Source organism: Lolium rigidum, chromosome 6 (genome assembly GCF_022539505.1).
Source record: "Lolium rigidum isolate FL_2022 chromosome 6, APGP_CSIRO_Lrig_0.1, whole genome shotgun sequence".
Classification (NCBI taxonomy): Eukaryota; Viridiplantae; Streptophyta; class Magnoliopsida; order Poales; family Poaceae; genus Lolium; species Lolium rigidum.
The window spans coordinates 136,278,091-136,291,791 of record NC_061513.1 but is presented as its reverse complement, the minus strand read 5'-3'; the positions used below and the strand labels follow the sequence as shown (position 1 = coordinate 136,291,791).

The following is a 13,701-nucleotide window of genomic DNA, read 5'->3' as shown; positions in this document are numbered from 1 at the left end:
CGTCACTATATGCGCACAATTAATATTGTTATTAATCAGAATTTCTTAACATTTTCAAGTCCGTTCATCCTCGGGAATCCATCCATGCTCGAAAATTATTATACACATGGAAACCGTTCATATAAACCAACTTTGAAAAATCAGTTCGTCTTTTTTCTAAAAACCTTACACATGGAAACAGTTGTCATTCAGTCATGTAATAAAGGGGTTTCTTCACCTAAACAAATTTGTTCGACATGGAAACCGTTCAAAAATGTAGTATTAACTTTGTTCAACATGGAAACCATTCATGTTTTTTCAAGAAGGAATCCGTTCATGATTCGCATTTTGTTCATCATGGAAATCCATCCATGTAACCAACATGGGCAAAACCTTTCTTTCTTTTTTCAAAATGTTCAAAGTGGGAATGCGTTTATTTTCAAATTTGTTCGGAGACGGAAACCGTTCAAGGAGGAACCATTCATAGTTGAAATCCGTTCATTTGATAGATATGTTCAAGGTGGTTAATCTGTTCAATTTTCTTCAAAAAATGTTTTAAAGAAGGAAACCGTTCATGCTTGGAATTTTTGTTCATCATGAAAACTGCTCATGTAACCAACCTTAGAAAATCCGTTCATCTTTTTGGAAATTGTTTAAGTTGGAAACCATTTAATGTGGTATCCGTTCATTTAAAAAATGTTCAAGGTGGCAATCCGTTTTAAGGTTTTTGCAATTTGTTCCCCATGGAAATCCGTTCATGTGTCCAACATAGGAAAAACTGTTTTTACTTCTCAAAATGTTCAAAGTGGGAGTCCGTTCATTTTTAAATTTGTTCCGAGACGGAATCCGTTCAAGGAGGAAACAGTTCATAGTTCAAATCCGTTCATTTTGATAGATATGTTCAAGGTGGTTAATCTGTTCAATTTTCTTCAAAAAATGTTTTAAAGAAGGAAACCGTTCATGCTTGAAATTTTTGTTCATCATGAAAACTGTTCATGTAACCAACCTTGGAAAATCCGTTCATCTTTTTGGAAATTGTTTAAGTTGGAAACCATTTAATGTGGTATCCGTTCATTTTAAAAAAAATTCAAGGTGGCAATCCGTTTTATGCTTTTGCAATTTGTTCCTCATGGAAATCCGTTCATGTGTCCAATTTGAGAAGTAAAAATGTTTTACTTCTCAAAATGTTCAAAGTGAGAATCCGTTCATTTTAAAATTTGTTCCGAGACCGAATCCGTTCATGATTCGCATTTTGTTCATCATGGAAATCCATCCATGGAACCAACATGGGCAAAACCTTTCTTTCTTTTTTCAAAATGTTCAAAGTGGGAATGCGTTTATTTTCAAATTTGTTCGGAGACAGAAACCGTTCAAGGAGGAAATCATTCATAGTTGAAATCCGTTCATTTGATAGATATGTTCAAGGTGGTTAATATGTTCAATTTTCTTCAAAAAATGTTTTAAAGAAGGAAACCGTTCATGCTTGGAATTTTTGTTCATCATGAAAACTGTTCATGTAACCAACCTTGGAAAATCCGTTCATCTTTTTGGAAATTGTTTAAGTTGGAAACCATTTACTGTGGTATCCGTTCATTTAAAAAATGTTCAAGGTGGCAATCCGTTTTATGCTTTTGCAATTTCTTTCTCATGGAAATCCGTTCATTTTTTACTTCTCAAAATGTTCAAAGTGGGAATCCGTTCATTTTAAAATTGGAAACCATTCATAGTTGAAATCTGTTCATTTGATAGATATGTTCAAGGTGTTAATCTGTTAAATTTTCTTCAAAAAATGTTTTAAAGAAGGAAACCGTTCATGCTTGGAATTTTTGTTCATCATGAAAACTGTTCATGTAACCAACCTTGGAAAATCCGTTCATCTTTTTGGAAATTGTTTAAGTTGGAAACCATTTAATGTGGTATCCGTTCATTTAAAAAATGTTCAAGCTGGAAATCCGTTTTATGCTTTTGCAATTTGTTCCTCATGGAAATCCGTTTATTTTTTGAATTTTTTGAAAAATGTTTCAAGGTGGGGGGAGTGCGTTCATTTTTAAATTTGTTCCGACACGGAATCCGTTCATGATTCGCATTTTTTTCATCATTGAAATCCATCCATGTAACCAACATGGGCAAAAAATTTCTTTCTTTTCAAAATGTTCAAAGTGGGAATGCGTTTATTTTCAAATTTGTTCGGAGACAGAAACCGTTCAAGGAGGAAACCGTTCATAGTTGAAATCCGTTCATTTGATAGATATGTTCAAGGTGTTAATCTGTTCAATTTTCTTCAAAAAATGTTTTAAAGAAGGAAACTGTTCATGTAACCAACCTTGGAAAATCCGTTCATCTTTTTGGAAATTGTTTAAGTTGGAAACCATTTAATGTGGTATCCGTTCATTTAAAAAATGTTCAAGGTGGCAATCCGTTTTATGCTTTTGCAATTTCTTCCTCATGGAAATCCGTTCATTTTTTACTTCTCAAAATGTTCAAAGTGGGAATCCGTTCATTTTAAAATTGGAAACAATTCATAGTTGAAATCTGTTCATTTGATAGATATGTTCAAGGTGTTAATTTGTTCAATTTTCTTCAAAAAATGTTTTAAAGAAGGAAACCGTTCATGCTTGGAATTTTTGTTCATCATGAAAACTGTTCATGTAACCAACCTTGGAAAATCCGTTCATCTTTTTCGAAACTGTTTAAGTTGGAAACCATTTAATGCGGTATCCGTTCATTTAAAAAATGTTCAAGGTGGCAATCCGTTTTATGCTTTTGCAATTTGTTCCTCATGGAAATCCGTTCATGTGTCCAACATAGGAAAAACCTTTCATTTTTTTAAAATGTTCAAAGTGGGAATCCGTTCATTTTAAAATTTGTTCGGAGACGGAATCCGTTCATGATTCGAATTTTGTTCATCATGGAAATCCATCCATGTAACCAACATGGGCAAAAACTTTCTTTCTTTTTTCAAAATGTTCAAAGTGGGAATGCGTTTATTTTCAAATTTGTTCGGAGATAGAAACCGTTCAAGGAGGAAAATCCGTTCATTTGATAGATATGTTCAAGGTGGTTAATCTGTTCATTTTTCTTCAAAAAATGTTTTAAAGAAGGAAACTGTTCATGCTTGGAATTTTTGTTCATCATGAAAACTGTTCATGTAACCAACCTTGGAAAATCCGTTCATCTTTTTGGAAATTATTTAAGTTGGAAACCATTTAATGTGGTATCCGTTCATTTAAAAAATGTTCAAGGTGGCAATCCGTTTTATGATTTTGCAATTTGTTCCTCATGGAAATCCGTTCATGTGTCCAACATAGGAAAAACTGTTTTACTTCTCAAAATGTTCAAAGTGGGAGTCCGTTCATTTTTAAATTTGTTCTGAGACGGAATCCGTTCATGATTCGAATTTTGTTCATCTTTTTGGAAATTGTTTAAGTTGGAAACCATTTAATGTGGTATCCGTTCATTTAAAAAATGTTCAAAATGTTTAAATTTGTCGCATCTTAGAACGAGAGATCTTTCTTTTATTTGAATCAAGTTGGAAGGATATTCATTATTTCCTATGCTAAAGTTTTCCGTGTCTCCTCCCATTCGGTTTTTTGCTCTGTGCAGCTGAACTTGAAGTGAGGGCACGGTTTTTTTTTTAGCACCATGTAATTTTGCTCCTAAGTTCTTTGATCGACATAACATGTGCCAAAGATTGTGACAAAAAATGGCGGAAAACATTTTTTGAGAATCTCAAGTTTGTGTTAGTTGAGATTCTTTTACTTCATTTGTTATTTCTACCTGTTTAATCTGCACAAAAGCATAAAAGTTAACATCATGCATAACTTGTCTCAGCCAATTTTTTTGTAAAATTGAAACTCTATATTATATCAACATTTTAAAATCTTTGGCACAAATTGAGACAGTCAACGAAACAGGAACTAAAAAGGCGACGAAATAGTCAACGAAATAAAGACGATCCGAAAAAAAAAGAAACAGCTGAACGAAGCATCCCACGTAAATTCATCTAACGAAACAGCCGAAACAGCTGAACGAAGCATCCCGAAACGGTACGTTAAATTGGGCCGAGCCCATTTAAGGATCTCCTTCAGAAGACAGGTGCGCGGAGCGGTCGATCTATCCCGCTTAAAGCGTTCAATAGGGGATCCCTAATCGACCCGTACCTTAAATTTATACAGGCTGCTCTTTCTGAATCCTGTAAAAAAAGTTGCTCTTTCAGAAAAAATGAAAAAAAAGGTGACATGGGTGCTCGACGGAGATTCCGTGACACAAAAATTTCCGACTGGCTAAATTATGTCATCAGCGTGGTGTTTATTCCATTGAAAACATTTGATCGTTTCAATCTCTTTTACTGAACAAAATAACATCTGAACAGACTGACAGTGCCTCACTGTTTGCTTTCTTTATCCAACACAAACGACATCTCTCAACAGAGAATAGCTATTTCTTCCAGTGCAGTCTCACTGACAAAGTATATCGCGATCAATCGCAATTAGCTAGAACCAGCCGGTGCAGCCAGTTTAGCCAGAAACCCCTTGTAGTGCTCCATGATCCTCCCGGCTTCCGGCATCATCACCGCGACGGCGTCCACGGCCAAGAACCGCTCCGCCCACGCCGCCAAGCCCGGGAATTTCTCCCCGTCCAGAAGGTTGGTGCCGGCCAACTCGTCCACCACCCTGATCCACACCAGGAAGCTCCCGAGCGCGAGGTCCACGATGCCGACGTCGTCGCCGCCGAAGAAGTCCTTCCCCTTCGAGCACTCCTTGAACGCTCGCTCCAGCGTCTCCACCTGCGGGACCACGTTCTTGAACGCCTCCGCTCTCTGCTTCGCCGTCGTCGACCTGAACAGCGCCCTCCACGACTGGAAAAACTGCAGCAAAACCTCGAAGATTCAGCAAAGGCTTTGATCGATGAACTGAACAATCAGAACAAAAACTGTGATTTATATATACGGTGTTGTTGACGTAGGTTGCCCAGAAGCGTGCGGTGGCGCGGTCGTAGGGGTCGGCGGGGAGGAGGGGCGGCCCGGTCTTGGGCCAGGCCTCGTCGACGTACTCGAGGACGACGAGCGACTCGCACACCGGTCTGCCGTCGTGGATCAGCACGGGCACCTTCTTGTGCACCGGGTTGGACCTCAGCAGGAGGTCGCTCTTGCGCTGGAGGTCCTCCTCAATGTACTCGTAGCTCAGGCCTTTCATCTCCAGAGCCACTTTGACGCGGATCACAAAGGGGCTCATCCACGCGCCCAGCAGCTGCAGCTCGCCTGCTTCCTCTCCTCCTGTCATTGCAGAGCTTTCAGAGTTCAGACTAGTGTCGCGTTTTCTTGGTCGACTCTGTGCTTATGAGGTGTTTCGGTTGCTTATCTTGACTAATAGATTTGTTTAGCTGGTCAACATGGAAATGTTGAGTTTGTGGATGCCTCGGTGTCGTCGTTTGATCGTTTGAAAGAGGCGCCACGATTCCGTCAGTCGTCAGTGCTGTCGTATGTTCAGAAAGGGGGCGGCAACCGGCAAGTGTAGTGGCTGTGGACGAGTGTTGGTCAAACAAGTCTTGTCAGTAGGAGAAAATTGCTTATTACCCTTCACAAGCGCTCATTATGTTGAGATTTCATCGAGCAGACACCAATTTGTTTATCTGCCAGACTGCCACCTCACAGACATAGCATGAAGGACGCTGAAAAGTACTCCCTTTGTTCACTAAAAAGACGCTTTAGATATTTTTAGAGCAGACTAAGTACAAACTGAAATAAGTAAACATATACACTAAATGTAGATTAGATAGAAACTAAAGTGAGTGAATACACAAGAGCTTAAACGTCTTATAAAAGAAAACGGAGGCAGTAGCAGTTAAACGGCATCCGTTGAGTGTGTGAAAAAAAAATTCAATCTCAAGGGTAATAAGAAAATTTTCGATAACAACAATTACAAAGAAAACATACGTAGAATTTCCCTTGTACTTTCAACCTGACTACAACTTATAATTTCAGCATTTTTCTTGTTACAAGCATTTTTCCACCATTCAAACCATATTTCTAGAACTACCTGCATTTTGAGAATTCATTGAAGGCCTCATTCTTCTTGCAAACAAAATTAACTATAAATCATATTAGGGTCGATTTTTTGTTCCTAAGATGACTATTGTAATTCAATTTATCGTTTCTCAGAATTGCCTAATTGTTATGGTATTTTAGTCAAGTACATCCATATTTTTTAACAATTTTGTGAACATGTAAGCATGATTTTTGAATTTTTAAAACTAATGAGATTATTGGAGCTCGGGATCCAGAAATGCATACTCATGTCTTTATTAATATTTAGTTTCGGATGAACTCAACAACTATCTTCACTCTAGGGTAGAACCTCCATTTCGAAAATAAATCAGTGTGTTTCTAAATATAAAACGTTTTGAAAGTTTAACGGAGAGGGAGTACTTGTTTAGTAAAATCCTTGAACACTACTGTCAAAAAAAAAAAAAAAAAAAAAAAAAAGAAGGATCCTTCAGCTATTTTTCAGATGAGCTTGCTAAAAGCAAAACCCTAGTACTGTCGCTCATGTATAAAGAGTCGTTTTAGACGGCTCTTATATTGCAGTTAATACTCATTTCGTTGGAAGTTGGATGTTGGGAGTGAATTTCGTTGTACGTCCGCAGTCCGCTATTAAGATCTGAAGAAAACGCACGTCCGGTATTGCTGCCTTGTTCCATTTGCTCTCTGAAATATGGTGGAGGATCTATTAATACGTCCTACTTTCTTCCCTAATAAATACATGAAGAATTCCTCTGTGTGAGTGTGTGACACTGCACACTATCGGAAATGATCGGCGAAATGGATGCACCAGGTAGTATCGTACGATATTTCAGGGGCAAGAATATCCTGATCACCGGTTCAACTGGGTTCCTAGGAAAAGGTAGGTGCTGATCTATAAAGTCAGTAAGAGTATCAGTGTCAGTATAGCTTGTGCTTGTGGTGCGTGATACTCGTTTTGGTGTTTGATCTCTGTACAGTGCTTGTTGAGAAGATACTTAGGGTTCAGCCTGGCGTGAAGAAGATCTTCCTCTTGGTTCGAGCCACCGATGATGGATCTGCGAAGCGTCGGATCCAGACTGAGGTAAAGTATTTGTTTCGTCAAACTTTTCATTTCTTCAACAGCACTCATATAACACTCCGACGTAGAAGGAAAGCATTTGCACAAGTCTCATGCTTAGCATTTATTCTGAGAAATAATTCCCCCTTAAAAGTAATTTACAACCATGTACTACTTTGTTCAAGAAATAATTCCCCCTTAAAAGGGGAGTACGACAGTTCAAGAAGTAAACCAAACATGGAAAAGTAACTTCACAAACATGGAAAAGTTTATATAACTCAAGTAGGATTCGTCTTGTGGTAATATTCACCTGAAAGTGCAAACACTACTTTGTTATCTTCAGGTGATAGGGAAGGAGATCTTTCAAGTTTTGAAAGAAAAGCATGGCAATAAGTTTAATCAATTCATTGAAAATAAATTATACCCTTTGGCGGGAGACATAATGTATAAGAATTTTGGGCTACACAACGTCCAATTGAAAGAGCTGACAGACGATGTAGACATCATTGTCAATGGAGCTGCTACTACAAAATACTACGAAAGGTTCCGCTGGTTCTTGAATCCTAGACTGCTCGGTTACGTTTATGCTGTCAAAATAATTGGTCAAAGTGTGATGGGTTTGCAGATATGACGTGGCTTTCGACACTAATGTCTTGGGAGCAAAGTATGTATGTGCATTTGCCAAGAAGTGTGCTAAGCTAAAGATGTTGCTTCATGTTTCAACTGGTGCGATGTAATAGAATTGCATATGATTATGTTCGCTGCATTATTCATATTTTGTTTATTAAGCTATTCGTGTTCTAAATTCTGAGAAGTTAATGGCCTTGAGCAGCTTATGTAGCTGGTGAACAAGAGGGATTAATACCAGAGAAATCATTCCTGATGGGTGAGACACAAAGAGAAGGCACACACTTGGACATCGAATCCGAGCTAAATCTGATCAAAGATACCCTGATAGAACTGAACACTAATTCTTCTTCAGAAAATACAGAGAGGGGAGCCATGAAGGAACTTGGCCGCAAGAGGTTAGATAAAAAGAGGAAAAAGAACACGTCTAAACCTTTCTGAACCACTAGTAACACCACGAACCTGACACGTTTGGTACACATGAATCAAGGGCTAGGCAGTTCGGGTGGCCAAATACATACGTTTTTACCAAGGCAATGGGCGAGATGGTGCTGGGGCACCTGAGAGGCGACCTTCCGGTTGTCATCGTTCGGCCTAGCATCATAACCAGCCTCCTGAAGGAGCCATTGCCTGGATGGATGGAAGGAATCAGGTGACCAAGATCAAAGTTCAGTTTCTTGTTTCTCCAGGTGATTACTGATTTTTTTTTTCATCTTCTTCTTCAGAACAATCGACCCGGTGATCATCGGTTACGCCAAGCAGGCCTTGAAATTCTTCCTAGTCGACCCCAATACCATAATGGACGTGGTGAGTTTCACATTCAAAACATGAAAGAAAAACTTGATCGGCTGTGCAAACTCACAACTAAAGTTCGGAGTTTGGACAGATTCCAGGGGACATGGTGGTGAACGCTATGATGGTGGCCATGGCCGCGCACTCGGAGGAACAAGCGCAGACCATCTACCACGTGACATCTTCGCTGCGCAACCCGGCGTCCTACACGATTCTCCAAGAGACGGCGCACCGCTACTTCGTCGACAACCCGCCGCGAGGGAAGAACGGTGAGCCCATCCGGCTGAGCAAGATGCGCTTCTTCAGCACGGTCGCCTGGCTCCGCGCATACATGGTCATCAAGTACAAACTCCCTCTCGAGGTTCGACTGTGATGTGTGATCGGTGTTATCGCTTGCCACTTCAGATTGCAAAATACATTGTTTTCGCAGACGAAAATGAGCCTAAGTGTCTGTTATGGACTTATGGCTGGACTTGGACAGATGCTTCACCTGGTGAACATTGTGCTCTGTGGTGTTTTCTCGCGGCTCTACGACGAACACAGCAGAAAATACATATTGGCCGTGAAACTGATCGAGCTCTACGCACCTTACACCTTATTCAAAGGATGGTAAGCATGCTATCGGGCAGAACGAAACGAAATATTTTGCCTTTCTAAGAAATGCTTTATGAGCTGATATTCTACATGTTGTGAAGCTTTGATAACATGAACCTTGAGAGGCTGAGGATGGCGACGGAGCAAAATAACAATGGAGAACACTACTTTGATTTCGATCCCAAGAAAATCGACTGGGACGACTATTTCTACAGGGTCCACATTCCCGGTGTGCTCAAGTATCTGGCGTGACATCCAACCGGTTAAATTTTCAACGCAAGTGCCTAGCTACAAAATAAGATGCAATACTTGTTACACCACTCCTGCGAGTATGCTTGAAGAAATAGTTATCCATGTTGTACAAGTGTAATTGATATGTTCTTCAGCTAAGATAATATGGACACGTGTGTCTAGTTGGTGCTCCAGTGCAGCATTTTCAATGAGAGCTCCAATATGCCACATCATCGACGATAACATCATATTAATAGCAAACTTAAAATATTTAAAATGATTTAGCACCTAAACTATTGATCTTTTTAGGGTTTCCTCTTCACTGCTTAGTTTCTATCGAGGGATACAAAACAGTATACTTGTTTTATGTTCGATGCATTTTTTTGCATCAGCTGCTATTTATATATATCATGCTTGCCATAATAACAACAACAATTGTCCAGATAACAATGCATAGCTGCCGAATAATTTTATACAAGTTTCTACGGATTGCAATGTTATGCAGAGCTAGAGAGTGAATATTTCTAGTGTTTTCAATAACTAACATATGGTATCATGCCCATAAAAGTAGCATCATGCAGCCTTATATTGATTTAGAATGACAAACGTGGTAAATAGGTAGTTTCTAATCTGGCAAAGTAGTGATAACAAGTTGGTGATGATGGTAAACAACAACGCCAAAAAGAAGCTTTGATACGTTGGGACTCCAAGTGCAGAGTGTTGTGTTAGTAGAGTATTTTCTCCATAAGGATGACTCGGAGGTTTAAATCGAACTCTCGAGGAGCTGAGCAAAGAATATTCTCTTCTCTCTTCTTCTAGCAATCATGCAAGTAAAATAAAAGCCTTCTGTCCCTAACTCCACCGTGTGGTTATCAAGCACAAGGTTTCGCGTAAGTAAGTAAAACACAAGTAAAAATAAAGCTAGTAAAACTAGATAAAATAAAGTAACAAAGTAAAAAAATTATGAAGGGGCTGATTGTTTATGCCGTTTTGGTTGCAAACAAGAAAAGTAAATATTTTGTATTTTCGGATTAAAATAGTGCAGCAAATAGAAAATAAGATAAAAGCAATATAAAGGTGTTTCTTATGATAAAAAGAGGACATGGGTTCATGAGTTCACTTGACTATTCTCTCTTTTAAGATTTAGTGGACATATAATTCATCAATGAGATATGAGGATGCAAAACAATAATATGAGTATGATATGCATTCATATGGGCATCACGTCCTAACATAGAGATGACACAACACATCTCTCTTATAATCCACAAGAAAAGAAAAACTCCATGCAATCGTGTATTAAGAATTAACAGAATATAGCCATAAGTACTTTGACATGATGTTTGCATATCAAATACGCTACCTTGAATAAACAAGATCATCACTTCTGTCACGTGACGAACATAGCACATGCATTCACTTTATCCCTAGTGAGGTAGCAAAAGAAAAGGCAAAATCATAATAGATCATGAATTTGTTGTCACTATTCAATCACTAAAACCATGCTACTACATCTAATACACTCATCATTCCACACACGATCTTGCATAGATGTTGGATAAAAACAAGTACTTAAAAACGGGATACATAATATGCATCTATCAATACATCTTACACATAATACGATGAGATCTCATATCACAATATCATAGAATAAGAATCCACCACATAGGTATTACAAATATGGCCATAATCATGTGAGGCAGCTCATATGGCACTAAGAACTATGAAGAACATGAGAGAAATAGATCAAGCTACTGCCACAAACATGTAGTCCATAGGTGGACTACTCTCCCTTGCTCATGGCGATGATGATAAAGATATTGGAGAAGGTGGAGATCCCTCCGGTGGTGATCCCGGCGGAGTTTCCCCTCCAATCTTCTCTGCTGCAGCCTCCGTTTTCGTGTTTCTGTCTTTCTGCGACGCTCTCCTCCCAAGAACTCTTCGGGGCTATATATATAGTGATTTTTAGGACAAAATACGTCGGTGGGCGAAAAGATCACGCGATTTAGACGATCGACGGTCGAAAGAGTGGAGGTGGCGCGCCCAAGATGTTTGGGCACGCCACCTGGTCTCTTTTGGCCCTCAGGCCCATCCAGGTGTGCTTCCAGGTTTCAAGTGCTTCTCTCGATGAAAAAATGATGCCCCAAAAATCTCAGGTTAATTTGACTCTGTATAGATCTCTGAAAGTGAAAATACACAAAACATAGTTTTTCTGTTGTGCAGAATTATAAACCAAATAAAGGGGGTCATTGGTAAATCCCCATAAATCAATCTAAAACATGGTATTATCATCATATATGTTGCAAATATGTGGGAATTCAATATGATAAAGGACAAAGTTCATGTATGCATTTTACATATCACAAATTTCGCAGAAATCATGTAAATGCATAGAGGCATCTTCACTAGCACTACCGCCAAATTATTGCCTAGTTATAAGATTTAATAACCCATGACTTACTTCAAATCTTTCAGCAGTTATCTCAGGTGAAGTGGTATGCTTAAGAATAAAATGATCATTAGAAGTGTTTGTATAATCACACAATTTAGTATTTCTTTTTTCTGTGATTTTCAAAAGATAGTTACTACTACTTTTTATGTGTTTTTCAATTTTTATGAAAATGAACTAACAAGAAAAAACTTAAAACAAACAAACAAAGAATAAAAACAAGACAAATAAAATACGATGCAAAATCTAAAAGAGATAAGAGAGCTCACCCCAAGCTTTGGTGAGACGTAGTTGTAAGAAGATTCTTGTAGGAAATACCTCTGACGCAGCAACCACTATGATGCAACACATTTCAGTTCCCCGGCAACGGCGGCAGAAAATTTCTTGATGACGTTGGGACTCCAAGTGCGGAGTGTTGTATCAGCAGAGTATTTTCCCACATGGGTGACTCGAGGATTTATATCGAACTCTCGGGGAACTGGACAAAGATTATTCTCTTCTCCCTTTTTCTAGCAATCCTGCAAGTAAAATAAAAGTCTTATGTCCCCAACTCCACCGTGTGGTTGTCAAGCACAAGGTTTCATGTAAGTAATAAAACACAAGTAAAAATAAAGCAAGTAAAACTAGACTAGATAAAATAACTAAGTAAAAAATTGTAAAGAGGTTGAGTGTTTTTGGTGTTTTGTATGCAAATAGGAACAGTAAATATTTTTATATTTTCGGATTAAAATAGTGAAGTAAATATAAAACAACATAAAAGCAATATTAAGGTGTTTCTTATGATAAAAAGTGGACCGGAGTTCATGGATTCACTTGACTATTCTCTCTTTTAAGTTGTAGTGGATAAATAGTAATCCATCAATGAGATATGTGGGTGCAAATAATAGTATGCGTAAGATCAGAATTAATACGGGCATCACGTCCTAACATAGAGATGATGTAACACATCTCACTTATACTCCACAAGAAAGGGAAAATTTCATGCAATCTTGTATTAAGAATTAACAGAGCATAACCATACTTACTTTAACGTGATGTTTGAATATCAATATGCTACCTTGAACAAACAAGATCATCACTACTATCACTTGACGAACATAGCACGTGCATTCACTTTGTCCCTAGTGAGGTATAAAAAAGGCAAAGCCATAATAGATCATGAAAATATTATCACTATTAAATCACTAAAATCATGCTACTTTATCTAATACACATATCACCCCACACACGCTCTTGCATAGGTGTTGGATCAGAATAAATACTTAAGAATGGTGTACATATTATGCATCTATCAATACATCTTACATATAATATGATCAGATCTCATAGCACTATATCATAGAATAAAGATCCACCACATAGGTATTACAAATATGGCCATAATCATGTGAGGTAGCTCATATGGCACTAAGAACTATGAAGAACATGAGAGAAATAGATCAAGCTACTGCCACAAACCCATAGTTCAGAGGTGAACTACCCTCCCTTGATCATGATGATGATGAAGATGTTAGAGAAGGTGTAGATCCATCCAACGGTGATCCTGGCGGAGTTCCCCCTCTAATGTTCTCTGTTGCAGCCTCCGTTTTCGTGTTTCTATGTTTGTGCGGCGCTCTCCTCCCGAGAACTATTTAGGGCTATATATATAGTTATTTTTAGGTCAAAATACGTCGGCGGGCGAAAGAATCGGGTCCATTAGACGATCGATGGCCGAAATAGCACGGGTGGCGCGTCCTAATTGTTTGGGCGTGCCACCTGAGGTCTTTTGGGCCCCAGGCCCATCCACGTGTCCTCTAAGGCTCCAGGGTGCTTCTCCCGATAAAAAAATGATGCTCAAAAAATCCCAGGTGTCAATTTGACTCCGTGTAGGTCTCTTAAAGTGAAAAATACATAAAACAAGTTTTCCTGTTCTGCAGAGTTATAAACCAAATAAAGAGGATCAATGGT

The 13,701-nt window shown here is 38.6% G+C and overlaps 2 protein-coding genes across 2 annotated transcripts; one reads left to right on the top strand and one right to left on the bottom strand.

Annotated features, from left to right (window-relative positions):
• Positions 1–4,267: 4,267 nt before the first annotated feature.
• Positions 4,268–5,261, bottom strand: LOC124668074 (probable glutathione S-transferase GSTU6). Its single transcript, XM_047205276.1, has 2 exons — positions 4,929–5,261; positions 4,268–4,846 (listed from the first exon to the last, which is right to left on the bottom strand). The coding sequence occupies exons 1-2, from the start codon at positions 5,259–5,261 to the stop codon at positions 4,469–4,471; spliced, it is 711 nt and encodes a 236-aa protein (XP_047061232.1). The 3' UTR covers positions 4,268–4,468.
• A 1,511-nt stretch (positions 5,262–6,772) lies between these two features.
• Positions 6,773–9,323, top strand: LOC124666418 (fatty acyl-CoA reductase 1-like). Its single transcript, XM_047203754.1, has 10 exons — positions 6,773–6,881; positions 6,979–7,082; positions 7,402–7,601; positions 7,684–7,784; positions 7,891–8,083; positions 8,176–8,337; positions 8,411–8,492; positions 8,572–8,838; positions 8,959–9,086; positions 9,173–9,323. Exons 1-10 carry the CDS (start codon positions 6,788–6,790, stop codon positions 9,321–9,323), a joined length of 1,482 nt encoding a protein of 493 aa, XP_047059710.1. The 5' UTR covers positions 6,773–6,787.
• The last annotated feature ends 4,378 nt before the right edge of the window (positions 9,324–13,701 follow it).